This window comes from Talpa europaea (genome assembly GCF_964194135.1).
Source record: "Talpa europaea genome assembly, chromosome: 9".
In the NCBI taxonomy this organism is placed as follows: Eukaryota; Metazoa; Chordata; class Mammalia; order Eulipotyphla; family Talpidae; genus Talpa; species Talpa europaea.
Window position 1 is genome coordinate 2,367,949 of NC_140076.1, and position 27,509 is coordinate 2,395,457.

General features: G+C 67.8%; 1 protein-coding gene across 3 annotated transcripts; it reads left to right on the forward strand.

Annotated features, from left to right (window-relative positions):
• Positions 1-1,644: 1,644 nt before the first annotated feature.
• Positions 1,645-27,118, forward strand: ESPN (espin; the record flags this gene model as incomplete). 3 transcript variants are annotated; one of them, XM_084242565.1, is made up of 15 exons in its annotated part: positions 1,645-1,938; positions 4,737-4,930; positions 11,486-11,672; positions 11,759-11,941; positions 12,048-12,179; positions 14,333-14,534; positions 15,394-15,662; positions 17,927-18,088; positions 18,179-18,371; positions 19,626-19,652; positions 20,802-20,947; positions 21,031-21,294; positions 25,582-25,661; positions 25,758-25,769; positions 26,971-27,118. In XM_084242565.1, 15 exons carry the CDS (start codon positions 1,645-1,647, stop codon positions 27,116-27,118), a joined length of 2,493 nt encoding a protein of 830 aa, XP_084098691.1. The 3 variants fall into 3 exon arrangements, with proteins under 3 accessions (XP_084098691.1, XP_084098692.1, XP_084098690.1); XM_084242566.1 differs by lacking the exon at positions 19,626-19,652; XM_084242564.1 differs by lacking the exon at positions 19,626-19,652 and having other exon boundaries at positions 17,927-18,371.
• Between the last annotated feature and the right edge of the window lie 391 nt (positions 27,119-27,509).

Consider the following 27,509-nt stretch of genomic DNA (forward strand, 5'->3'; position numbering starts at 1 on the left):
GCGCCCGGAGACCCACCTGCACCCACCACCGGCAGGTCTGGTTCAGGAGGCCCCTTGCCAGGGAGACCGCAGTGCGAGGCGCCACCAGGTGGCGGCCCCAGGGAATGGTGTCCCCGGCAGCTCCTGGGCCTCTGGGCCTCTGTCCGCTCCTGGAAGCAGCTTCATGGCACAGCGTTTCCAGAGCCGCCCTCGCTAACCCTCACCCTCGTGGGCCTGCGTGGGAAGCAGGCGGTGGCAAGGAAGGCAGGGCCGTTTCAAGGTCGCCGGATATGCTGACGGTGCCCACCGCGCCGCAGCCCCGGCTCTGGCAGCTCGTCCTGTGCCTCCCTCGGCTCCCACACGGGCTTGTGCACCAGCAGGGAGGCTGGGGTGCGCGCTCCTGGCCCATCGCCCTCCTGGGCCTTCCTGAGCCTCTGGGGAGGGGGTTGGCCTCACTCCCAGGAGGCTGCTCTGGAACTTCCCACTGCTCTGGAACTCCCACTGCCCCATCGGTCGCCCCCACCCCAGACAGTGGCTCTGCGTACCCGGAGCCTCTGCCCGGGCATTGCGACCCTGGGAGCCACCCCACCCAACCAAGGCCCCGGGAGGCGCTCCCGGGCAGGCTGGCGGGGAGGTGCCCAGCCTCGCCCACCCTTGAGCCCTGGGGGGCTCCCGCCTGAGCTCTCTCCCGGGGAGGAAACCCCGGGGTGCCCGGCGCGCGCAGACCCACTTGCACTCCGCTCAAGTCTGTTGTGTGCCTCCTGCTGCCAACAGGGCATCTGGCAGGTACCTGGACCTCAGGTGCGCTCCTGCACACTATGTCCAGGCTGCTGAGTGCGCTCTGCCTCCCTCTCCCTCCAGGGCCGCAGAGGGTATCTGGGGTCTGGAGGAGGCCTGAGGGGCCCGCGTGCCTGGCGCCCACCCGGCCGGACAGACCTAGTCCCTCTGGATCTTGTTAGACCTGTTCCTGCCACAGGACCTTGGCCTTGGGACACCCCTTCAGCCCCCTGAACCTCCTCGGATAGGCCTTTCCTGCCTAACCTCTGCAGCTCACTCCCCATCACCCCTTGTTTCTGCCCTGAGAGTTGTCCCCCCAAGGAAGTGTGGTAATAGCTCCCTGGCCGGTGCCCCCAGCATCTGGAGCACCAATTCTTTGGGGGGCTTACCTTGCCAGTGCCTGGACGGCTTGGATTCGAACCCAGTTTGCGACTCTGGGGTCTCAGTTTTACATGAACTAAATGAGGGGAGTGGCCGCGGGGCACACTGGCGGCGAGTCTGCCCCTCGCGCGCCCCTCGCGCGCCCCTCGCGCGCCCCTCGCGCGCCCCTCTCGCGCCCCTCGCGCGCCCACCCAGCCTGCGGGGCGGCGGGCGCGGGGCGGGGACTCGGGCGGCGGGGCGGGGCGGGGCGGGGCGGGGCGGGGCGGGGGCGGCTGCGGGGCGGGCCCGAGCCTTAAGCCGGGCGCCCGCGGGGTCCGGCCGCCCCAGAGCGCGGCGGAGGTGGAGCGCCGCGGGCCGGGCTGCGCCGAGCGGACGGACCGACCGACAGTGGCTCCGCCTCCGCGGCGCGCGGGGCCCCGACGGCCGAGCCGCGGCTCCTCCGGGCCGGAGCAGGGGCGCATGACGCCCCGGGGCGCGCGCTGAGCCGGGCGGGGGCCGCGGCGCACCATGGCCCTGGAGCAGGCGCTGCAGGCGGCGCGGCAGGGCGAGCTGGACGTGCTGAAGGCCCTGCACGCCGCCGGCCAGCTGCAGCCCTCGCTGCGCGACCCGCTGGACGCTCTGCCCGTGCACCACGCGGCGCGCGCCGGCCAGCTGCCCTGCCTGCGCTTCCTGGTGGAGGAGGCGGCCCTGCCCGCCGCGGCCCGCGCGCGCAATGGCGCCACGCCGGCCCACGACGCCGCCGCCACCGGCCACCTCGCCTGCCTGCAGTGGCTGCTCTCGCAGGGCGGCTGCGGAGTGCAGGTGGGTCCGCGCGCGCCGGGCACCCCGGGGTTTCCTCCCCGGGAGAGAGCTCAGGCGGGAGCCCCCCAGGGCTCAAGGGTGGGCGAGGCTGGGCACCTCCCCGCCAGCCTGCCCAGGAGCGCCTCCCGGGGCCTTGGTTGGGTGGGGTGGCTCCCAGGGTCGCAATGCCCGGGCAGGTGGCGCTTGGAAGAGCGCTTGGGCATGCAGAGGCAGAGGGAAATTGGACTCAGCCGGGCTAGTATTTAATGGGGGGCGAGGGGGCACTGACCCAGGGAGTCCCGGAAAGGGCCTGGGCCACAGAATCAGCAGCCTGGGTCCTCTGCCCCAGGCCGGGACAGGTGCGGGCCGAGCTCCCCCCACCCCAGGCTGAGATGCAGGTGAGGGCAGGGCATGGGGGGACGGGTAGACCTGGTAATGGGGGCCTCCCAGGACCTGAGTGCAGGCGCTCTGGTCTCCCAGATCCAGACTGCTTCTCCAGCCCCGCGGGCGTCTCAGCGAGACCCCACTTGGTCGCACTGAGTGGCCCCCAGGCTGGCGTGAGCCCAGCCCCTGAGCTGGGGGAGGACACGGCTCAAGTCTGTTGTGTGCCTCCTGCTGCCAACAGGGCATCTGGCAGGTACCTGGAGCTCAGGTGCGCTCCTGCTCCGGGACCTGCCAGTCCACGGGGGTGACAGCAGCAAACCCACGGGCTAGAAAGTGAAGCAGGGAACACCGGTGCCACTGGGCCACAGAGGGGGCGCATTAGGGAGCTTGATAGTGTGGCCAGGGCAGGCGCCTCTGAGAAGCGCCCCTGGCTGAGGGGGCGGCCAGGTGGCGCTCAAAGTGTTCCGGACACAGGGAACAAGACGTGCAGAGCCTGGGGCGTGTGCATTCCTCTGCCCCTGCAGCAGAAACACCAAGACACGTGTTGGTGCAGGGAGGGGGTGCGGCGCCGTGAGGGCCAGGTCCTAGGGTCCCACAGGCTGTGGGGAGGGTTTGGCTGATACCGTGATTGTGGGGGAAACCAGTGCCAGGAGCAACAGAACTGATTTTCCACCTAGCACGACTTCTGGGGTGACTTGTAGGCGAGGAGGCAGGAGCAGCTGTGAGCTGGCTGTGCCCTAGGGGTGGGCAGGCCCCCCCCTTGCCCCCCCCACCTCCCTGTCGCACCCTTCTGGGCAATGGCCCAACCCCTTATCTCCTGGCTGGCTGGTTATCAGGAGTTCCTGGCATGTGGTCCGTGCCCACTCTTTCAGGAGATGCGGTGCCTCCCTGATCTGCTGTCCAGCCTTGGCCAGAGCCTCCCTGGCCCCTGCAGAGGGTATGGAGGAGCAGGTGGCCTTGTGCCCGGCTTATCAAGTCCCTTGCCCTTAAGCCCCGCCTTGGGTGCCGGGGGTGGAACTGTGGTGGAGGAAGATGACCTGGATCCCCAGGCCTGCTCGGCCCGGAGGGATAAGCAGCTTTAGGGTGTGGGCTACAGCACGTGGGGCTCCTGGGGCCTCCATAGCTCTTGGACCTCAGAACCGGCCAGAACCCTCAGGCTGGTGGTCCTCTCCATCCTGCCATCCACCTAGAGGCCTAGAGCCACCCAGACTCCTGGCACCTCACACGTGCAGGCCCCAAGGCTACCAGGCAGCAGGGACCTCTCAGGAGCTGGGGCTCAGAGCTTCGTCACGGTCCTGGTGGGGTCACCTCTAGGCAGCCCTGACCCCTGGGCCCAGGGGGCAGCTGAACCAGTCTTTCCATCTGCCCTGGGCATCCCACCACAGAGTCTCAGCCTCATGCTCAGCATCCAAGGGGCCGTTTGCTCTTTGCCTCACCGTTGTGCTTCCTTCCCGGTGGGAGAGCCAGCCCTCCCCCATGCCAGGCCGCCTGGCTGCCGCTGACTTACAGTCATGCCAGGCCCTCCCGCTTCATCCGGGGTTCCTTACAGGGGCCCGTTTCTCTCCGCACTGACGCACACCCCTCGGGCTGCCCTGGCCACACGTGTCCCCAGGTGGCCTCCTGGCCGAGGGGCACTTATGCCTGCACGCTGCGCCCACCGCTCACTGCTGCCCAGCCCTGTTCTGGGCTCCTGCAGCCACCCTCGTCCCACGGCTCCGGGGTCTGTGCCCCTCCCGCGCAGTGCCCGCTCTCCCGGAAGCGCAGCCTCTGAGTCCAAAGCGCCGCCGTCCGGGTGATCCTCCCCTGACATGTCACAGCAGCAGCACCCAACAGCCCCCTCCCCCGAGACAGACACACACCAGGGGGTTCGCCATGGACGCATGGGCCAGTTCTGGGCCCAGACCCTCGGCCTGGCCCCGGGGGGGCAGGGAGGTGGCCTTGCCCAAGCTGACACCTGCCACTACTGGTTGGCTGCCCAAGTCCTGCCCACCAGGGCCCAGAAGCTTCCTCCTCCTCCTCCGCAGGGCAGTAAGAACAACTTGTCCCCATGGTGGGGCGGGGGTGCAGGCAGTCTGCTGGGAGAGCAGTTCCAGCCCTGAGGTTGGGGTGCACCTGACACTCAGGGAGGGGTCGAGGGAGGGGGGCAGGGCTGGGCGGTCCTGAGGCCGGCCTAGCGCAGCCTTGTCACCCACCTCCTGCTACAGGCTTCTCCCTCACTCCTGAGGACAGGCTCCTGGTGGCATGACAAGGGTGTCAGGTCCCAATGGCCTGCTGTGCCAGTCACGCCCCCTGGCCTCAGTGTGGGCAGCAGGTGCTGCCACGAATGGACCGAGGTTCCAGGAGGCCGGAGCAGGGGCCAGGACAGAGCTGCCCTGGGGCTGGTGAGCCCCAGGGCACGGTCCGAACCAGAGACTCTAACAGACTCTCCCCCGCAGGACACAGACAATTCTGGTGCCACAGCCCTGCATCTGGCCGCCCGCTTTGGCCACCCCGAGGTGGTGGACTGGCTGCTGCGTCACGGCGGAGGGGACCCCACTGCGGCCACAGACACGGGCGCCCTGCCTGTCCACTATGCCGCCGCCAAAGGAGACTTCCCCTCCCTGAGGCTCCTCATCGGGCACTACCCAGAGTAAGAACGCCCTCTCGGAGGCCTCGGGGTGGGCCGGGCCGGGCCTGGGGATGCCCTGTCCCACGAGCGTTCAGGAGGATTGTCACTCCTGGGCCTTCCTGGCGGCCAGCGGCCACCCAAGCCCGAATCTCTCCCCCGTGGGGGCTCCCTCAGCCACCTGTCCAGGGCCCAGAAAGCAGAGCTCCCCAGCACAGGCTGGAGTCGGGGTGCTGGCACACCAGCCACAGTCACGTGTTCTTTCCGGGGTGCATACCAGCCTGCAGTGGGCCATGCGGGAGCTCGGGCCTGGGCAAGCTGGCAAGACCCCCCTCAATGTGGGTGGGAGGAAAAGAGGGGGCCTCCCCCAGACCTCTGGTCTGAAAGCAGAAGAGCCCCTTACTTATCAACAGCGAAGGGAGAGGGCTGCCCCCCAGCACCCCACGCCATCCAGAGAGCAGCTTGTCCTTTCCTGTGGCCCCCGAGCACATCCCACTGCCAAGGGGAGACTCCAGAGTCTCCAGGAACACGCAGAGCAGCTGGCTGAGACAGCAGTGAGTGGGGGGCTGGCACTGCCAGCCAGGGGCGGGGCAGGCAGAAGAATGGGCTCTAATGCAGAGTAGAGGAGGGAAGAAGCCAGGTCTTAGGCGCGCCTGGGGGAGACAGGTGTCCTGACCCTCTCCTAAGAAGTGGTCCTGGCACCCAAAAGATGAGGCTGGGACCTTTGCCAGTGTGCCAGTCTAAACGGGTGCTCAGGGTGTACTGGAGACAGAGGACCCAGCCTCGTGCGGAGAGCAGCTACCTGCAGGGGGTCTGTGCTCCCTCCAGCTCCTCTCCCGAGTGCACCTGCAGGGTCACTGGCCGCCAGGGAGCAGGCAGGAGGCCAGCCTGGAGGCCAGGGATGGTGGCTAGTGTCCATGTCCAGGCCCACCGGCATGGACAGAGGGTGCCTTGGGACAGCCAGGCTGGCAGCAGGCATCCCCTCGGCCCCAGATGGACAGGCTGAGCCGGGTTCATTCTCGCCAAATTGGTTTTCTCTGATTTGGTTTGTGGGAGACCAGGAGGTGCACCCCAGGGGCAGGGTTTCCCTTCAAGGCCATCCCTGCCAGGGACCCTTTGGTGCCCTTCAGTATGAATCCTCTGCATCCCAATCAGCTAGGGTTTGGGTTTCATCAAAATCTGTGAGGTTTCAAGGGGGAGGCCTCAGAGACCCTCAAATACAAGATCCCAACCGAGCACCCCTCAGCTCCCCTGGGGCTTGGCTCTAGAGCCCAGGGTTAGACTTCCTGGGGCAGGGCTAGCGAGCTCAGCTGTGACCTGCCCCCACCCCAGGGACAGGCACGCCCTCCCACCGCCTTGTTCAAGAGGACCACGAGGTCCTAGATGGGGGGCAGGCTGCGTTCCCAGCCTCCCCTCCTGCAGGACAGGAGCCAGACAGCCAGGCTGACGGCCCCTGGAGTGCAGGTGAGGGGTTCAGAAGCCCCAGCCTGGCTCCCAAGTCCCTGTGCCCCAAGAAGCCTGGGGCTCGGATGGGGGCCCACCAGCTGGGGTCCCGCCTTAGCAAGACTCGCTGCACCGGGGGTGCCCTCTCGGACTTGGGGCCCCGGGACGCTGACCTCCCCCGGCCTGCCCGGTGCTGGGCATGAGGGGACTCTGTGGCCAGGTGGCTGGGGCTGATGAGCTGCCAGCACCCCCGGAGCCCGTGGATCTCTGTTGCATTCTCGTCGCCCGTGGCCATCAGTGGTCACGTCCCTGGGCCACACTGCCAGGGTCCCGCGGTTTTGCCCTGGCTGTGTCCTGGCTGATAAGGAGCTGCTTTGTGTGGCTGCCAGGCTGATCGTGATATTCACGCTCAGGAGCGGGGCGGTGGCAATTGGGGTGCAGCCTGCCAGCCGGAGATTGGGAACTGATGTCCCCTTGGCCCCACCTAGGAGGGCTGGAGACACCTGCCCTCCAGACTGGGGGCCCCCCAGAGAACGACCTGGCCCCTGGCTGCTGCGGCTCCTGCTCGCGTGACCCGCCCCGGCTGCCGTGAGCCGCGTGAATTATTCACAAGGGCTCAGCTCTCCGCGGCAGCCTGTGCAGCAGGGAGGACTCCCAGAGCTGCCAGCGGGAAACTCGATCCCGCCCAGGGAGGCCGTGGCCAGTGTGGCCCCGGGCGACGAGAAACTGCACAGAGCAGGAGGCTGGACGGCCTCGGCCTCGGGGAGGGTCGGCTGGTGCTGGGAGCGGCAGGAGGGACCTCTGCCCTCTTCCCCCTGCCCCGCACGCCCAGCACCTGATTGGCTGAATGAAGGAGGAGTCTGGAACCCCAGTCTTGGCTGACCCTGCCTGTAGCACCTCATGAGTGAGCCCAGATGCCCCTGTCCACGGTCCCTCTGGCGTACAGCCTCCCACCCCCACAGCTGAGCCCATTTGGGGGTCTCCGCAGAGCAGGCCGCCCTCTCAGACTCCCCCCACAGCCGGCCACCCGGCACTCTGCCTGCTCGGCCCTGCCAGCGCTGGGAGTGGAGGCCTCGGGCTTGGGGGAGCTGATGTGGGGGAGCAGCAAAGGCCATTGACACCGGCATCCTAGAAGTCACAGCAGTGGAAGGGTGGGTGGGTGTGGCACCAGGGGAGGGTCAGCTCAGCTCCACCACGCTGCAGAGAGAGCGGTAGACAAGCATAGGCTTCCAGAATATTCCAGGCTTGCAGGTGGACTGGGTGAAGCTGGCTGTTCTAGAGCCTTCCTCAAGGCTCAGGGTGCAGGAGGCGAGGCTGGGGACTGGGAGACTAGAGCCTTCCCCTAGGAAGAAGCCCCACCCTCAGGGGCCCAGGCCCCCCCCGACCTCCCTCCAGGTTGTCGGGGCTGAGGCACCTGGAAGCGCTGCTGTCTGGAGTCTGGTTCCATGGGCAACAACAACAATAAGTGGGTGCCAATCAGAGCCGAGATTTCCATCAGCCCCCCCAGCCCTGCACGTCCTCTCTGCCAGAGCGACCTGCTTTATCGGTACAGGGCGCCCACGTTGTCTTTTTTCCCAAGAGCAAGAAAAAAAGGCATGGTTTGGTGATGGTGGCCGGGAGCGCAGGCCTGCAGGGACGGGTCAAGGAGGAGCCGGCCAGGTGCCTTTGCTGAGTCTAGCGGCAAGGGTTGGGTGGGGTGCTCCAGGCCCGTCAGGTTCTAGCCAGGCCAGAGCGCGGCGGACAGCGAGCTGAGGGGGTGTGGAGAAAGGACAGTTTCGAGTACAAGTGGCTTTTCATCCCGAGAAGCAGAGGCCTCCGCAGGGAGAGAGCGAGGCCTGCAGCACTCTGACCCCTGAAGGCAGGGAAGGAGCTGACCCGGCCACTGCCCAAGGCCTTTCTCTCACGGGAGGCGTGGAAAGTCCACGCGCTGCCGCCCACTGGCCATACGTGGAAACCGAGGCTCGAGGTCAAGGACTCGCACTCCCCAGCCAGAGCCTGAGAGCCAGGGTGGACGCCAGGCCAGGTCAGGGCTGGGGCAGGAAGCTTTTCCTTCGCTGTCACTGCGACTAGAAGTGGGGCTTTGGAGTGGGGTGGGGTCCGGCGACCAGCTGTCCCCCAAAGCCCACCCCCCCGTAGGCAGCAGCTCCCCAAGAGCCTGAACTTATTCGTGCGTGGGCACCCCAGGCCAGCAGCGCCCCCGGAGGCTCGAGGAGCAGAGCTCTTTACATACATACAGCTGGGCCGCGGACGAGCGCTCGCCCGGTATACCTGGGCCCCAGGGCCCCTCAAGGCAGGCATGAGCCGTGTTGCCTCCCTTCGAGCATGGCTTTGGGGAAACAGAGGCAACAGCCTGGCAGCTGGGGCAGGCGCTCACCCAGGTCCTTCTAGCCTCGCCCGGGCCTCCCCACGCGGCTGCCTAGGCGGCCCCCAGCACCCCCACCCCAAGAGCTGAGCCTGGCAGAGCCATTGAGTGCTCAGCAGGCTCGTCTGGCAGCTCTTCGAAGAAATGGGCCTTGGCGGAGGGACGGACAGAAGGCAGCGCACACAGCTGGGGGTGGGGACACACGTAGACAGACCGCGCCCCAAATCTTGACTCTCCAGCTCTCACGGAGTGACCTTAGCCCTCGGTGCCCCCATTTCCTCATCTGTGGGAGGCCATCAGCACTGGCCCCCCCACACAAGGTGCTCACAGGGCCGGATGGGAGCATGTTGCTCGCAGAGCCTGGAACGGAACGCTCGCTCGGTCAGCCCGGCTGGCGCTCGGGCCCGTTAGTGTTGAGTTACTGCTCCGCCTTCCCCTCTCGCCGCCAGGTGCGTTCATTCATCTCGTGCGCACCCCTATTTTATCATTGCCCCGGTGAGCACAAGCGCGCCCATCCTCCTGCCTCCAGGCCACGGCAGAAGAGGGCAGCAGGGCGGGGACCCCTTCCCACCTGGTGCCTCAGCAGCTCGGCCCCCTGTCCTGGGGTCTCCCGGGCATGCAGGGCAGAGCTGCCCCTCAGTGCCGACCAGTTGGAATCCTGACCCTGACCCTGGACCAGGGACTCAGAAGGCCCACGCCAGTCCCTGGGACATGACTGTCCCTCCTGCTCCCGTCCTGCTCTGCGCCAGCTTCTCAGACGTGCTGGTCGCCCTGGGGTCATGGACACCTGCCAAGGGGGTGCTGGGAGGGCAGGACTCCAGGCGGAACTAGCGCCCCGACTTTCGTCCTTTGTCTTTGGCCTCCCAGAGAGAGCCCAGCGGGTCCTGAGAGGTGGTCCCCTCCGGCCCACCATCCCAGGACCCCAGTACTCGCTGTGCCTTGGTTACGGGGTGAATAATTCAGGCCACTGAGTGTCGGCCATAAAATATTAAACAGGCTCTTACTGACTCACGCATGAGGATGCGCGTGGGGGGCGCTGGGGCGTGGAGGCCAGTGGCCAGGAGCCAGGAGCTCCTGCAGAGAGGCATGTGGGCGGATCCCTGTCTGCCTTTGTGTGCGTGTCCTCAGTGTGACTCCGGCACCCTCTGACCCTGACATGGTGGCGCGGATAGGAGAGCCAGGTGTGGTCCCTGGTCCCTAAATGCATGAAGTGCCAGCAGATGGCAGCTCTGTATCGGGGAGGGGCGCCCACACCAAGGACAGGGCAGTACTGAAGTGACCTGGGATCCCAGGTAAGACCCAGGGGCTTAGGGACAGGGAGAGGTCAGCTGGGAGGTCCTAGTGGGGTGTGTGAGAGGGAGGGGCCAAGTCCTGCCAGGTTGACGGGAGGGTGGGTGAGTGGGCAGATGCAGAAGTGGGTGACCTGGTGACCAGGTTGATGGACAGACCAGAGGGCAACTGGATGGGAGAGCAAGGGAGGGCGTGTCTTTAGGGGGTGGGGCGTGTGATGGAGGACCCGGAATGCACGGATGGGGTCGGAGGAGCTGCAGAGGGCTGGTGAGCTGGTGGGACAGTCTCAGCCAGAAACTTCTTAGGCTGAGGTGGTGCTGGCAGGCCCCTGGGCCTGGGTCGTGGCTCCCCCTGGTGCCCGGCTCTGGTAACTGCACTCTGGGCTGTGGCACCCATGGTAGTCAGAAAAAATGAGGTTAGCTCCCTGTGCCCCAGCAAAGCCCCACCTCAGGGGGGCTAGGTCCCCGTTCCTAGTTGGGACCCCCTTGGGGAGTGGAGAGCCATGACAGCTGCAAAGTGGGCTCCAGGGAGTGTCCAGGAGTGAAGAGATGGAGTGACCCTTTCTCCATGCTGTCTTCAGATAATGTTCTAGTGTAAGTATCTCTCATGCGGTGTTTGGATAGACTGTGAATTCAGACATTACCTGAGCATCCAGTGTTTGATCTGGCAGCCAGTCCTACCATGCTGCCATCTAGGAGCTCAGTCTTTTTGTCAAATTTTTTAATGCATACAAGAGCTGGGGTGCAGGCCAGAGGTCTAGGGGGTGAGAGGATCCAGAGACAGCGGGGAACAGAACAGGCGGATCGACTGAAATCCACTGCTGAGGGGAGCAGCGGGCGAGTCAGGAGAGGTCTGCTGCGCCATGTGGGTCATTTCCCTGGCCGGGGATTGAACTCAGGCCGCAGTGGCTATAGATAGCTTCACAGTGCTGCATCTTAACCCCTTGTGCCAGGGAGGCCTCCTGGGAGCTCAGTCTTCCGGGAGCAGCAGAGCCCAAATCAGTCATGGTGGACCAAGCCTGAGGCAGTCTGGAGCGGGCCCAGGGAGTACGGGGCAAAGAGGCAGGAAAGGCCTGGGCAAATCAGAACCGAGTCTTAGGGAGGGAGGCGCAGGCCAGAGGGAGAGGGGAGGACATGAGCAAAGTCACAGAAGTCAGACAGGTTGGGGGGGGCACAGTGACAGTGACCATGTGGCTGAAAATGTCAGGCGAGGCCAGGCCATTCTCCGCTGCAGACCGTGGAAAGGCCGGCTAGTTATTCCGTCAGACCTGCACTGTAGGCAGGAGACTGGGGTGGGGTAACTGGGTGTGTGTGGGGGGACAGCCCCGGGAGGCTGGCTGCTGACTGAGAGTCAGAGGGAGTTAGGTTGGGGGCCGTGACTAGCCCCCTCCTCAGCCCTCCAGAGCTCCCTAGAGGGGGCGCGAGAGGTGGAGAGGACTTGGAGGGGGCAGTGGCCGAAAGCCGCTATGTGCTCTGTCTCTGCAGGGGGGTAAATGCCCAAACCAAGAATGGTGCCACGCCCCTGTACCTGGCTTGCCAGGAGGGCCACCTGGAGGTGACGCAGCACCTGGTGCAGGAGTGCGGCGCCGACCCGCACGCGCGCGCCCACGACGGCATGACCCCGCTGCACGCGGCGGCGCAGATGGGCCACAGCCCGGTCATCGTGTGGCTGGTGAGTTGGGGACAGGTGGGGGCGGGGCCGGCGGGGGCAGGAGCGGCCTGCGCCCAGCCCCCGCCCCTTCCCACCCCTTCCGCCAGGTGAGCTGCACCGACGTGAGCCTGTCGGAGCAGGACAAGGACGGCGCCACGGCCATGCATTTCGCGGCGAGCCGCGGCCACGCCAAGGTGCTCAGCTGGCTGCTGCTGCACGGCGGTGAGATCGCGGCCGACCTGTGGGGCGGCACCCCGCTGCACGACGCCGCGGAGAACGGGGAGCTGGAGGTGAGGCGGGGGAGGGGGGGTGGACACCCCCAGGCCGGGCGCTGCGGGCCCAGGTCCGCCCCACGGGGACCACGGCGGCCCGGGGTCCTCACGGCGCGCCCCGCAGTGCTGCCAGATCCTGGTCGTGAACGGCGCGGAGCTGGACCTGCGCGACCGCGACGGCTACACGGCGGCCGACCTCGCCGACTACAACGGCCACAGCCACTGCACCCGCTACCTGCGCACCGTGGAGAGCCTGGTATGACCCCGCGCACCCCCCACCCCCGGGCTGGACGCGGTCACCCCGCGGGCCACCCAAGGGCCTCAGGAGCTCCCAGCGGGGGCCACCGCCCACTAGGGGCCCGGGTGGAGAAGGGGGCGGGAGGAGCAGCCCAGCCCAGCGTAGCAAGGTTGGGAGAAATCACAGGACACCTACAGACCTCGGAACCCCACCCCCACACACTAGTCCACTGAGGTAGGTGGGTCCGACCTCACAGGTGGGTGAACTGAGTCTTGGGGAGACCCGAGGCCCCCCGGCTGTTAGGGGGAGCGGAGCAGCTGTGCCATGGCTCAGTTGCAGCTCCTCTTAAACTGGCTCTGTTGTGTGGCACAGCCGTGCCCTGGGGACGTGGGCTCAGGTGTGGGTGGCTCTCAGCCGGGCAGTGTGGCAGGTGCAAGGCCTGCTCCGGGGCAGGAGGGAGGGGCAGGGTGGGCCTCATGGGTGGCTTCGGAAGGGCCCTGGCTGGCTCCAGGGCAGCCTGGCTGTGGGAGGGGCTGCAGAAAGGCCTGGAGCAGAGGAGGCTGCACGTGCCCCTGCCCAGAGCCCTTCCTGCCAGCAATGGGGGCACCCTGGTTCTGGGCCTCCAGAGTCAGCAAGGCCCGGGTCAGAGACTGCAGCTGGACCCGAGGAAGAATCCCCCCCGAGAAAGGGCCACAAAGAGAGCGCAGGGAGCACCCTGTTCCCAGTGTCTACAATGAAGGGGTCCTCCATGGACGAGCAGGTTCCTCCAGCTGACACTGTAACTCCCTTGCACGGTGGGGAGGGGGTGGCACACTGCTTGCACCCCCTCACTCCCCCAACTGTGGCTGCAGCTGACAATAAGCAATCATTTCTTGCCTTTTGAAGCTGGCAGGTCCCGTGCCCAGGGCCTTATGGTATCATCTCACTTAATCTTCACAGTAAATTACTGTCGCTAGTTGACAGGGACGTCATTTGTTGTGTACCACGCTGACACTTCGCTCACTTGTAAAATCTTTTTCACAACCTAGTGGGGGGAGCAGGGCTGTCCCCCCAACTGACAGACGAGGAAACCCAGGTGCAGTAGAAGGATCAGTGGCTTAGCCAAGGTCGTGCAGCCAATGAGCCAGGGAGGTGAAATTTGGAGCCAGCAACCCAAGCTCCAGAGCCGTGCCCCTAACCTGTCGTCCCTGGGGTCAAGACTGGGTCCCCCAGCACCCGCGATTGCCTGCCGAGAAAGGAGCCTCTTCGTTGCACCCCCAAAGCCCAGCTCCTATGGGCGAGGGGGTAGGTAGCAAGGCCTGGCCCGCCTGCACAGGGTGGTGAGTGAGCACCCTGGCCCCTCACCCGGCGGGCCCAGCTGTGGCTGACAGATCCCAGCCACAGAGGACGCTGGCCCAGAAACGGCAAACACTCCCGCAGGCCCCTAATTACAGGGCCAATGAGCGAGGCGGCTGAGCCGTTACTTGGTGCCAGACCGGCCTCCTGCTCCCGGGGGGCCTGTGACACTTCTCAGGCAGGGAGGGGGTCCGGGGCAGAGGAGCAGGCCTGGGCAGGAGGCAGCGCGGAGCGGGCTTGCGGCAGCAGGGCTGGCATGGGCAACGTAAGCGGGGACCCCACCCCGGCACTCTCCATGCCGGGAGGGCCGGGCCCACGGGCTCGGGGCCGGCGGCGCGGGGGCGGTCGGCTGGGCGGCCTGACCTCGGAGGTCCTCCTCCGGCCGAGCCGGGCCACCCCCGGCCCGCCCTTTCCCGAGGGTCCCGTCAGATCGGGCTGGGCTGGTGCCGGGATGTGCCCCGGGCAGGCAGAGAGGCTGGGGTGCTGGCCAGGGGGCACCTGTCTTTCCTGCAGGTGGTCGGGCCCTGCACCCCTCCCCCATCCCAGCCGCGGCACCCGGGCCCCCTCCCCAGGCACACGGAGCCCAGGCCCTCTGCCCTCATGAGGAAGCGGGTGCCGGTGCCGCGGGCCAGGCCCCTCCCTCTCCGTGGGTCTCTCAACCCTCTGAGCCAGGAGGGCCGCGGCTGGGGCTGTCCCCGGAGCCCGAGGTCCTGCGGCTGAGGGGCCCGGCTGGAGTCTAAGCCCCGGGGAGCCTGAGAAAGGGCAGCGGCTTGGCTGGGGTCCCGCAGCCACGGGGGGGGGGCGGGCTGTGCTCACGGCGCCCCCTCCCTGCCCAGAGCGTGGAGCACCGCGTGCTGTCCCGGGACCCGTCGGCGGAGCTGGAGGCCAAGCAACCGGACTCGGGCATGTCCTCGCCCAACACCACTGTGTCGGCGCAGCCGCCCCACTTCGACCTCAGCTCACCCGCCAGCACCCTCTCCAACTACGACTCGTGCTCTTCCAGCCACTCCAGCATCAAGGGCCGGCGCCCCCCGCGTGGTGAGTGGGCCGGGGAGGGGCGGGGGAGGGCAGAGCGGAGGCAGGGCCCCGGCCCCGGCCACTCTGCCCACAGCGGACACCGGAGCTGCCCGGGTCACAGAAGGGGATGCTGGCTCTCGTCCCTGACGGGTGACACGCTGTGTGCCCGTCACGCACATCCCCGCATCCCACGTGCTCCACAGGCACCCACATGCTCACACACGCCTCCCCAAACACGCAAGTGCCAACCTGTCTGTGTGTACACATGACACGTGGACCGGACGGCCGGAGCCACGCAGGTGCGCGCGCCACGCACGGCACACAGCTCCACTTCCACACGCCGGGACGCCCGCCCCATGTCCCCAGACCTGTGCAAACATGCACACAGAAGCATGTGCACACACCCATGACACACACGAATGCACACTCAGGCAGAAAGCAGGCGCACGCGTGCATACACACTGGCCCAGCCCGGAACTGGGGTGCCCGTCCTCCTGTGATGCCTCCGTCGTGCCAGCAGGTGGTGGCCTGCAGAGCTGGCGGGGCAAAGATCGGGCGTGGCCACCCATCTTCCTGCCACCCTGCCTTGCCCGACCTGCCCTGCGGAGCTGCCCCTCCGCCCTCCAGGTAGCCTGTTCCGTGGGCACACCCTGGAGCCCAGGGCCCCTGCCCCTCCCTCCAAGCCTGCGTGTGTTCTCCCCCATGCCCTAGCACTGCAGGGCTGGGGGAGGGGACCCAGCGTGGCCGGCCCACTGACTGGCCAAGGCAAGCGCACCCCTGAGCGCCCCTCGGCCAGGTGTTCCGGGTAGCAGAGGCTCGTCCCAGCCCTAGGGGACAGCCTGGGCGAGCTCCCCCCAGCCTTCCCTCCCTGCCTGCCCAGGGTTGGCCAGTGCCAGAGCCACAGACATGGAGAGCTACATGGACATGCTGAGCCCCGAGCTGGGCCTGCCCCAGGACAAGACGGAGAGAACCCCACTCCCACCACCGCCCAGCTTCCCTCCACCGCCCCCTCCCCCTGGCACCCAAGTGCCCCCACCCCCGCCAGGCTATCCAGCTCCCAAGCCCCCCCGGGGGCTGCCGGCCGCTGACATCTATATGCAGACCAAGAACAAGCTCCGCCATGTGGAGACCGAGACCTTCAGGAAGGAGGTAGCGTGCCCGCGCCTGCTCGCCTCCCTCCAGCGCTGGTCCTGGGTGCTGGGGGCACCTGGTTGGGGGCACAGGCCTGCAGGGTTCCCGAGCCAGTGGCCGGTTCGAGAGCCACCCCCCAGGCCCACTCCATGGGGGCTCAGGGCTGGGCGTTGGGGGTCACGGACATGAGTAGACAAAGTCACCATCCTCTGGGGACTTGGGCGCAAGAGGGGTAGAGGAACATCTACCCAGAGCCATGCCCCCGTGAGCTCTGTGGCCATGGCCGCATCTTGCACAGCATGTCAGGGAGGCCGTGGGTCAGCAGGGAATCCGTGCAAGAGGCCTCCTCCCTGTGGGCGGCGCGGGTGTGTGATTGTGACAGTGGGGACCAGGAGAAGGGACAGGTGAGAAAGCTCCAGCGGGCCTTGGCACCGTTGGCAGTGGGTGCTGGGGTGGGGACACAGAGGTCGCCTCGCCAGTTGAACTGGGCTTTAGGGTGGGGGTGCTGGGAGGGCAGTCCTGAGCTGGGGACACAGGGGCGCTGGGCAGCCCGGCAGGACAAGGCTGGGCTGAGAGGTAGGGGCGGCCCAAGACCTAAGGTGGCTGCGGGTGGAGGCCCTTGGGTCCTGTGGGCAGGGGAGGCTGAGGTCAGCCCCAAGGAAGTGGCTCCAGGGCCCGCAGAACGAGCATCCAGTGGCCAGGTCACAAGGCCACTGGGCAGGGAGGGCACCGACAGACTCCACAGCGATTCGCCCTCCCTCCTTCACGCCACCTCCGACCAAGCTTTCAGTTGGTTCCCCGTTCGTCTCTAGGGGGCCCAAGGGAGGCCTGCTGGGGGCCTAAGACGCAGCTCTCCTTGCCAGATGGGGGGGTCCTGCCCAAAGCCGGCCCCCTCCCCCTGCAGAGCCCGGGCCTCGGCCCAGGCCCCTCCGCCCAGCCTCCCCGGGGTGGTGAGCCCGCAGGGCCCCGCGCAGCCAAGGGCTCTTTGTGCAGGACGCGCAGTTGCTGGACTGCCTCGGGAGCAGGGTCGCCGCACCCACGCCTGGGGGCTGCAGGGGACGCTGAGGGGGCGAGTTGGCCCAGAAAACAAATCCCGGGGTGTCGTGTTTCCTGCAACAGGAGCCTGGCCTGGTGGGGCGTGGAGGGTCCGGGGCCACCGCCCGGACGCCCGCTCTGGGGGTGGGCAGGAGACAGCCCCCGCGGGATGACCCGGCCTTTGCCCCTGTGCCCCAAGTGCTTCTCAGGGAGCTGCGAGGGGAGGTGGGCGTGGGGGGAGCTCAGCGTCACGACGGGGCGGGCTGCTGCTGTCACCTGAGCCCGCGCGGCCCCTGAAACCCGAGGCTCGGGCGCGGGGTGGCGGTGTCGCTTACCCGGAGGCCGATGGTTTCCAGATGCGGGGGGAAGGGCGGGGGCGTGACCCGGAGCCAGGGGGGCCAAATGGGGGGGTTCCACTGCCCGCCCGTCAGACCCGAAATCTGCCTTCCGTGGCTGGGGGGCATGAGTGGAGGGACTGCAGTGGGGGGCGCGAGCACCTGGGAAGGGAGAGAGGCGCAGGGGCCGGGCCACATCTGGCCCGAGGGCCGGCGCCGTGCAGCGGGCAGGTGTGGCAGCCCAGGCACCCGCATCCCCGACGACGGGCGGGGTCGGGCGGGGCGGGGGCTGAGCGCGGGATTGGCGGGCCCTGGGTGATGTCAGGCCGCGGAGCTCATAGGCACGGGCCGGCTCGGGCTGGGCGGTAACCGGAGAGGGAGGATCGGGTAGCGCAGGTGTCGGGTCCCTGCCGCCCCCACCGCCAGGTGCACAGCGGGGGCCTCCGGCACAGTCGCAGGTAGGAGCAGCCCCGGCCCGGGCAGGCCGGCGGAGGGCCCTGGGCAAGGACACGGGCGCAGAGAGGGCTCCCTTGGGACCGGAACCCCCACAAGAGAGGGGTCGGCGGAGCCTTGGGGATGGTCTGGCTGTCGGGAGTGGGGTGTGGCTGAGGCCTGAGATCTGGCTAAACTGGGCGCTGCCCCTTCTCCGGCTCCCCCTGGCGTCTGGACCGGCCACCCCGCCCCTGGGCCCGCCCCTTCGAGCCTCAGCGAGGGCCCCTGTGCCCCCTGGCGCGCACCCAGAAACCCTCTCCGTGGGCCGACCCAACCTGCCCTTACATCGAGGCCCCCAGGCCCTCCTCCCATCCCCGCTGAGAGCAGGAGGGTCTGGGCGTGCGGCTGAGCGCGGGCCCCGGGAAGGTGGCGGGCGTGGGGCCCATGGGGACCGGTGTCTGAGCCCACTCTTCTCCCCAGCCAAAGTCCCGCGACGGCCACAACGGGCTGCGGAGGCAGGACTCTGGCCGCAAGCCCCGCGCCTTCAACAAGCAGCCCAGCACGGGGGACTACTACCGCCAGCTGGGCCGCTGTCCGGGGGACCCGCCGGCCGCCCGCCCGGGCATGGCGCACAGCGAGGAGGTGCGTGCCCGCCAGCCCGCGCCCGCCTGCCGCCCCGGCCCCGGCCGAGCCACCCGCCCCTCACTTGCCGGCCCCTCCGCTCCCCCGCAGGCGGCGCTGCTCCCTGGAAGCCACGTGCACAACGGCTGCGCGGGGGACCCCAAGGCGTCCAGGGAGCTGCCCCCGCCGCCACCGCCACCGCCCCTGCCCGAGGCCCTGAGCTCGCCGCCGCCTGCTCCGCCTCTGCCCTTCGAGGGCGCGGGCCCTGGCTGCGGGCAGCGTCGCTCCTCCTCGTCCACTGGCAGTGAGTCGTGGGTTGAGGGGTGGGGGGCGGCGCTAGCCCCGAAAAGGGGGGGAAATGGAAACACGCCCCCCCAGCTGTGACTGCCCCAGCGCTTCCTCTTCTACTTGTTCTTTCTGCCGGCCCCCACCCCAGCGGCCAGAGGGAGGGTGTGGGATTCTACAGTTCTGCCAGAACAGGGTGGGGCTGTGTGACCTTAGGGGAGTCCCCCGGCCTGGCTGGACTCCCAGCGGCTGGAGTTTCTGACGAGCTGGTGCCTGAGGGGGCTCTGGGATGACCTCAGGGCTGCTGGTCAACCTTATGTGCCCGTATCTACGCTGAGTTCTTCTCCCCTGCCTCACCTCTTTCTTGTATGGCCAAGGCAGCTGTAGCCGTGAGGCCCCCTCAGGTGCACTAGGGACACAAACTAGCCAGATCTCCCCAGGGGCCAGGACCTGGCTGTGGGAGCAAGGCCAGTGACCCTTCATGCCCTCCACATCCCTTGCTGGTGACTCCTGGGCATCTCTTTAAAGGAGCTAGACTGGGGACCAGGGTCTCTGGGCTTCCTTTTGTAAGCAGGAGCTGAGATCCAGGCAGATTTCCTGCAGAAGGGGTGCTGGTTGCTGAGGCTCTCGCCCCAGCCAGGACATGGGGTGCGCTGCCGTCCCCCCTCGGCCACCGCACTCAGTGCAGGGACAGGCTGCGCGGCACCATTCAAAGCTTCATCTAGGAGAGCAGGGTGCAGTAGGGCCAGCCTGGGCTCCCTGAGTCCCACCCACTGCCAACCAGAGCCCAAGGTAGCCTAGCCCCCCACTGAGCCTCCCAGAAGCCTCCCCTCCCCCCCGCCCCCGGCTCTGGGGTCAGCTGCTCCTCTCAGCAACCTGCAGCCAGGCTGAAGCAAGGGCAGAAAGGCTTCTCCAGGCCCACTGTCCGCAGGCCTGGGCCAGCTGCCCGATCCCGACCCAATGCCAAGACTGAGGCCCTTGCTTAGGGGCCAGGGTCAGCAGCAGCCCTGTTGGGCTCTCGGGGGCACCGACCAGGCTGGGAACTGGGCAGACCACCCCTGTGGAGCCCCAGGGCAGCCAGAGCCAGGGTCAAGTGGGCCGGGAAGGTCCTCCTGTCTCTCGCCTGCCCGCTTCTCCCTCCCCTCTTCCTGCCCTCCCCGATGGACGGACAGACAGACAGACAGCCCCTCTTCCGCTGCCCCTGCTGCCCTAGTCTCGCCCTGTCCCCCTCCTCCTCCTAACTTCGCTGTCACTTCTCTCTTCTCGGTCCTAGAAGTGAGAGTCCTGAGGCACAGGAAGAGTGAGTAGCTGTGCGTGCGTGCGTGGCTCTTGGCTGAGGCGTGGGGCGGAGAACAAGATGCGCTGAGGAAAGGGAGACGGGGTGGGGTCCCGAACTGAAGGAAGGGCAGGGCCCGGGCGGGCAGGCAAGGGGTCCCAGATGTCCCGGCACTGGCTCCTGCCCCCCCCACCCTCGCATCCCGCACGCCTCCACGCAAGCGCCGCAGTCTGTGCGCAGCGGATGGTTTCGCCTAAGTAAATGCCCCATCACCAGGGCCTGCCAGCCCCTTGCCCCTCCACCTCTCTTGCTGCTCTGCTCTAGGAGCCCCCCTGGGAATCCGAGCCGCTGGCCGGTTTCGCTCCCCTCGCCCATCCCGGAACACTCCCTGGGCTCTCCAGAGAACCCTCCAGACCTCAGTCGCCCGCCACCTCCAGTGGCACATGCAAACAGCGCTCCGGGCATTTGCATGATATCCGCCTGGCGCTTCCTGGGTACCCTCACCCCATGTTCTGAGCAAGGGTTCCGCTTCCCCGCGCCCCGCCCCCCCGGCACGGAGCAGGCTTTGCCATAAGTGTGCTGGGGCTCGAGGCCAGCGTGACTGCTCGCGCCCCTACCGCCTGTCGTCTGTCTCTGGGTGTGGGGGCGGGGCCCGTGGGGCTCTGGCGTCCGGGGCCTGAGTCCTGTAGACCAGAGGCCGGAAGACCGCAGGTGACTCAGTCCAAGGTTCACTGGCCTTTGCTGATGCGGCGAGAGGGCCCGGGGGAGACTCCACCCCGCAGGGCAGAGCCAGGGAGGCCAGGACAAAGGTCGCGTGCCCGCCCCGGCTAGCGCTCTGGAGCTGGCTGGTCCGTGCGCAGGGCGGAGACACTCGCTAGAGTCCCCAGGGTCGGCCCAGCAGCCGCCATGAACTCTCAGGGGCCCCCAGGTGGGGGCCCCACTCCCCGTGAGTAGGACGGGGAGAATGTGGGGCCGCAGCCAGCTGGGAGCAGAAGACAGGCCTCGGGTAGCTGAGACCCGGCCCGGGGCCCTGAGGACGCCCTCGCCGCCTAAGGGAAGGCCCCCTCGTCGCCAGAGCTGACTTGGGAGGGGGTGGCAGCGGGGCTGGCGGTGGGGGCGGCGGGGATGAGGTCCCCACCGCCGGCCAGCGCCTCCTCTCCTGCTTCCCGGCAGGCACCAAGTCTTTCAACATGATGTCCCCGACGGGTGACAACTCTGAGCTCCTGGCTGAGATCAAGGCGGGCAAGAGCCTCAAGCCGACGCCGCAGAGCAAGGGGCTGACCACGGTGTTCTCGGGCAGCGGGCATCCGGCCTCCCAGGTAACCGGCCCTGCAGGTGCCCCTCTCCCGGCTCCCCTGAGCCCCGCCCGCCCCACGCTCAGCCCTGCCGTGTCTCCCCACAGCCTGACTCGCCGGTGCCGCCAGCATCGCCTGCCCCATCGCGGGCCCGGAGCCCCACCCCGCCACCCGCAGGGCCCCAGCCCCTGCTCAACGGCAGCCTGGCCCCCGCGCCACCTGCCAGCCCCGCTCCGGGCGTGCAGCTGGACGTGGACGCGCTCATCCCCAAGCACGACGAGCAGGGCCGGCCGATCCCCGAGTGGAAGCGGCAGGTGATGGTGCGCAAGATGCAGATGAAGATGCAGGAGGAGGAGGAGCAGAGGCAGAAGGTGGGCGGCGTGGAGCATCTCAGAGGGCCCCAGGGACTGCATCTGGGCCCCCAGCCCACCCCCCACCGCACCCCCAAACCTGCCCCGGTCCTTCAGCCTCGGGCGGCTCCCGCCTCCTCTGGGGGGAAAGCAGGGTTGGCTGCGCTCCCCTCGCCGGGGGCTGCCCCCGCTGTCCACTCCCACCCCAGGCAGCAGGTCCCGCGGTGAGATGACCAAGTTGTCAAGTGCAAATGTACGCTCAGGTCGCTCAGATCGCCTGGGACCGAGTAAACAAACACACCGAACCACAACACGAAAGTCTGCTGATTCGGGAGCTGTGGCGGGGCTGACTCTGCACATGCACCCGCTGCTGGGTGAGGCCGGCAGGCTGACCGGGGACCACAGGCTGAGCGGCCTGCAGGACCTGGATTCCTGTCCCGCACGGCCACTTGCCAGACTCTGACACCAAGCCCGCCTGCCCCCACCCCACCCCGTCAGACGGGCTCATCATCACAGGCTGGCAGAGGGGTTTGCCCTGGGCTCATTCGCCCGCCCTGCTCTGAGTACGGTCTGTGCCCAACACTGTGGCCCCGGGGGTTCGTGGCGACGATATCGGGGGCTGCTCTCAAGGTGCAGGGGGGCAGAGAATGACCAAACACAGCACCTTAGGAGAGGAGGGGCCCCCAAAGAATTGGGCTGTTCCAATTCTGGCAGCATGCTTATGGTGGGGGGACAGCGGCCCGGGGCTGAGCGGCGGCGTCAGGGAAGGACTGGCAGGATGCGCCGCGGGAGCACACGGGGCAGAGCCAGCGGCGGGACGGGAGGTCGCCTGAGTGGGGCTCTGGACGGTTCTTACTATGGGCGGGTGGAGCCGGGGCGGTCAGTGAGGGTCGGGTCACCAAGGCCTGGCCAGTTGTCTGGAGGAAAACGGACATGGGCTTCTGCTGGAGCAGTGGGGGGCCTGGCGGGCAGTGGGGACATTGCATCGTCACCTCTGTATGTGGGGAACCGGTGGTAGAGGGTCAGGATGAACTGAGAGGCTGTGAGGAGGTGAGGGCAGCCCCAGCCAGGGTGGAAGCCTGGCACGAAAGCAGACCAGGGGTGGAGAAAGCGAGGGGTAAGCGGGAGCACAAGCGCCCCCGACAAGTCTGGTTCTTTAAACTGTATTACTGCTTTTCCAGGGGTGCTAGGGGTGGGCACTGGCCTGTCACAGGGCCCCTCGGCACACACTAAGCTGACACATGGAAGCGGGTGGGCGGGGAGCTGGAGGCAGGGTCCGCCTCTGCTGCTGCTCTGGCCCCGAGTGGGCAGGCGCTGGCCGGGGAGGGAGAGGGCCCAGGGGCGCGGCAGCTGCAGTGCCTTCTGCACGATCCTTGGGTGGTGTAATGAGCGACCAAGCCCCGTGTGGAGACAGTCTGCCCGCCCTGCCTCTCCAGCAGCTCCCAACCGCTGCGGTGTCCCTGCCAGCGACCCAAGTGGACACTGCCCAGCGCCCGGAACCGGGCCGAAGTCTAGTTTCATCGAAAGCGCCCGCCAGCCAGGCGCGGCTCCTCCCTGCAAAGCCGCCTCCCGGAGCCATTACACCACCCAGGATATGCAAAGGGCGCCCAGGCGGAGCCGGGCCAGAGGGAGACGCACCGCCCCCCCCTCTCTTGTCTCCCCGCCTTAGCTGACGGCCGCCGGCGCCTGCTGCTACCCGCGCGAGGGCTGGAGGTACTCCCGCGAGCACAACGCCGTCCTCGGGCCCTTCGGCGAGCTCATGACCGAGGCCGACGTCCTCCGCATCGAGCAGCAAATCGACAACCTGCAGGTGCTGCACAAGGCGCAGAGGCTGGAGGCGCGCCTGGAGCAGCTGGAGCTGGAGCTGGAGCAGCTGCTGCCCCTCTCGGCCGCCCTGTCGGCCCCGCGCTTCACCGTCGACCCGCGCCGCATGCACGGCCGCGCCCCCAGCCTGCCCGCCTGGTGCAGCAAGATCTCCACGCTGTTCAAGAGCATGGCCACGCTGCTGGCCGCCCTGGGCGGCCGGCCCGCGCACCTGGCCGAGCTGCTGGCGGCCGACACGGGCCAGCCGCTGGCGCCGCTGTCCGACGCGCCCTCGCGGCCGGGGCCGCTCTGCCTGGGCCGCTCGCACTCGCTCAGCTGGTGCCGCGAGGCCGTGGCGCGCGAGATCCTGGACTGCGGCGTCTCCGTGCGGCACCTGCGCGCCGCCTACGAGCAGCGCGCCCAGGGCTCGGCGCCCGCGCGCCGCCCGCGCCGCCGGCCCTCCCTGTCCGCCGGCGCCCCGGGCCGCGAGCCCATCCTCGAGGAGGATTCCCTGGAGGATTCCCTGGAGGATTCCCCGGCGGCCGGCGTCGCCAACGGCCCGCCCGAGGCCTCGGACAGCCCGGCGGCGCGGCCCCAGCCGGCGCCCGGGTCTGCGCTCCCCGCCGAGCCGCGCCTCGGCGGCGCGCAGGACTGCGCGGACCTGCGCAAGGAGCGCATCGTCTACCTGTTCCTGGAGCACTGGCGCAGGTGGACCTTACCCGGCCCGGGGCCCCGCGCCCAGGCGCGCCTGCGCAGGCTGCTGCCCCGCCTGGCGGCCGCGGGCGCCGTCCCCGACCCCGAGGCGGCCCGGGCCCCCCAGCCTCCCGCGGGCCAGGGCCCGGACCAGCGGCTGCGGCGCCTGCTGGAGCAGCGCCAGGCGGTGGGCCGGCTGCTGGGCCGCTGGCGGGGCCTGCTGCGGCGGGTGCCCGCGCGCCAGCCTCGCGGCCCGGGCCTGGCGCACGGCCTGTACTGGCCGCAGCACTTCCTGCCGCCCCTCGACGGCGGCGCGCCCCGGAGCTACGACAGCCTCTCGCTGGACCTCTTCATGCTCGGCTACTTCCAGCTGCTCGAGATGGGCCTGAGCCGCGAGGAGCGCAGGTTCCGCCACCTGCTGTGCTATGAGATGTTCGACCGGCTGGGCAGCCACCCCTGGGCGCGCATCCGCCGCTTCCACCGCGCGGTGCTGGAGGAGGTGGAGGCCGGCCGGCGCCGCTGGAGCCACGGCTTCGAGGACCTCAGGCGGCAGTTCTTCGGAGACGGCGCGGAAGCTGAGCCCGCCGGGGAAGACGAGGCGGGGAAGGCGCCAGAAGGGGCGCGGGAGCCGGCCGGAGAGGCGGCGCCAGCTCTGCAGGAGGCCCCAGTCCCCGCGCCGCAGCCCCCGCCCGCCCCCGCGCCCCCGCCGGCCGCCCCGCCCCCGCCCGCGGATCCCCCAGGGTCCGAAGACCCCTTGGCCGATGCTGAAGACCCCCTGGAGCTGGTCTCCGACATGGGCGAGTTCAGCAACGAGCTGGTCTGCCGCTTCATCGACCGCAGCTTCTCCTTCTGGAAGGAGAAGGAGGCAGAACTCTTTGACACCTGAGCAGCGGGACTGGGAGATTACCTTGGAGCTTCATAACCTGCTCGGGATGCCTGTCTGATGCCCACCAGCGGCCAGAAACTGGCAGGAAGGAGCCAGGATGGTGGCCCTGGAAAACCAGAGCGCCCAGGACCGGGCGGCCTCGACCTTTGAGGTCCCATCCAGTCTGGATGTGGGGTGTTGCCCCACTAGGCAGGCCAGCACAGGGCAAAGCAGGGCCCTCTGCCTGACCCTCCAGGCTTCCCGGGCTCCGTGTGCAGCCAGGTGGAAGAGCCGGCCCCCCTGAGAGAGGGACTGTGGGTCCCCCTTGGGGCAGCGTGGCTTTCCGTTTTCACTAGAGCTCGCAGCTGCCTCTTTGGCTGAGGCGCCAGGCGGCACACAGGCATGTGGTGTCCGTGTGACGGCGTGTGCAGACCCTTTCTCCTCTGTAACAAGCAATAAAACACTTTGTCCTCATCTGTGTTGGGTGCACCCTCCAAAAGTCATTGCTGCCGAGAGCTGGGGTCTGCTCCATTTGGGAACAGGGCAGGCATGGGCCAGCGGGGCCTTCACAGTAGAACTGGAGTTGGGGGTGGGGGGCACTGGCAGGGCCTGCAGAAGCCAACTTGAGGCTACCTGGACATTCTGGGTCACAGGCCTGGGGCCACCTGTGCAGCCGCCCCTGTGGGGAATCTCATTCTCTGCCCCTTCTCACGCTTATTCAGCTCTTTGGCCTGGCCCCTAGGACACGGGGCCCTGAGTTGTTGGGGTTGCAGATTGGACAGGAGGTTGGATGCAGGCATCTTCGTCCATTTGCCCTATAGCAGGGCACCCAACATCTCTTCCTGTGACCCCACCATGTCCCATTGCTCCTGACTCCAGCAAGTCCCCGGGTTGAGGTGCATCCCTTCTGGCCCTGCCAGCCCTGAAGCTTTGTGCCTGTGTTTCAGGAGGAGGAGGAGGAAGCCCGGCTGGCCAGCATGCCTGCCTGGAGGCGGGACATCCTGCGGAAGAAGCTGGAGGAGGAGAGGTGAGCTGACGGCCCAGGAGAGGTGGGACCAGGCAGCGGGACTTGATCGTGACCCAGAGGCGGGGGCACCTGCTAATGCTGTCTTTTCCCTTCCAGGGAGCAGAAGCGGTGAGTGTGGGGCTGGCCTGACTTGCCTTCCTCTCCCCCCAGCCAGTCACAAACCAGTCACCCCACTTGCCTCTTTATTCAGCTTCCTTTTGAGTGCCGCCCCTCATCACTCAACCCTGTAGCACAACCTCCCCGCTCCTAGTAATGCCACCGGACCCCTCTCCCCCAGTAACTTTGCCCTGTCCCCGAAAGCCTTGCTCTGTGCCCTGATAACCTTGTCCCCAATTACCCAGCTCTCCTCTCCCACTAGCCTAGCCATGCTGCCCTGCAGTTCAACCCAACCTCAGTATCAGTAACTCAGATCATCTATCCCTCAAAACTTAGTCTCTGCCCCCCGGTAATCTGTCCTATAGAAATGTAATTCGAGCTACACGAGTAATGTTAAATTTTCTAGTAACCCCATTGGAAAAAAGATATAGGTGAACTTAATTATAATAGTGTAACATGATATAGCCGTAGAAATAATGTTTCAATACGTAATCAATACGTAATGAATACATAACCAATTTAATTATTGAAGATGTCCATAAAACATCGCAATTCTGATACTGCAAATGCTCAACAGCCACGTGTGCTCCTGGCTGCGTGGCCAGCATGTCTGACCCCTGTCTTCTCATAACCTGTCCCTAACTAGCAGCCGCCAGCTCCCCAAAACATGGTCTCTCTGCTCCCGAGCAGCCTAATCCCAGTCCCCAGGAACTCAGGTCCTACTCATCCCTCCGGTCCCCGCCCATAACACCCTCTGCCCCTCCATGACCCGCCAGCTGCTTCCAAGAACAACCCCGCCACCAGCCGCGGCCTCTCCCCGGGCCTGTGTGCGCTCCGGGAGCCCCAACCCCATCAAGCTGTGCCAGCAGTCCTGTCCGTGCGCCCCCTTGTCCCCAGTAACCCACCGACCCTAGAACCCGCTGCCTGAGCCGATTAACCCCCCGCCCTCAGCAGTCGGCCCCCCCGTAGCAACCACCTCCTTGCCGCGGGTGACCCCTCCTGCCAGGGCCGCCCACTCACCCTGCCCCGCCCCGGGCCCTGCCCATGCCCGTGCCCACCCCACGCCCATACCCATGCCCACCCCACGCCCATGCCCACCCCACGCCCATACCCATGCCCACCCCACGCCCATGCCCACCCCACGCCCATGCCCATGCCCACCCCACGCCCATGCCCACCCCACGCCCATGCCCACGCCCATGCCCATGCCCAGGAAAGAGGAGGAGCGGCAGAAGCAGGAGGAGATGCAGCGGGAGAAGGAGCAGTCGGAGAAGCTGCGGACGCTGGGCTACGACGAGACCAAGCTGGCGCCCTGGCAGCGGCAGATCATCCTGAAGAAGGGGGACATCGCTAAGTACTAGCCGCGCCCCCGCGCCAGCGCGAGCTCGGGGCGGCCCGGGGAGCCGCCCCCGCCCGCCCCGGCCTGCGCGCCCCGGCGGGGGCTGGAGCCGCCGCCCTCCCCTCCCGCGCGGCCCCCCCCCGCGCCCCGCCCGGCGCCCGCCCCCCCCCCCCGCCCGGGCCCCGCGGGAGCGCCCCGAAGACGCGCCCGAGCTGCAGCCGCCCGCTGCTCATTTGCATGCTCATTTACATGCTCATTTGCATATATTTGCGTGCCCGGGAAGGTCCGCGCGCGCAGCGCCCCCCGCGCCCCCCGCGCCCCCCCCCGCGCCCCGGCCGTGGGCGGCGGCTCTGTGTTCGCCGCGGGGCGCGCGCCCCGCCGCGGCCCCCTCCCCCGCACCCCGGAACCCGCTT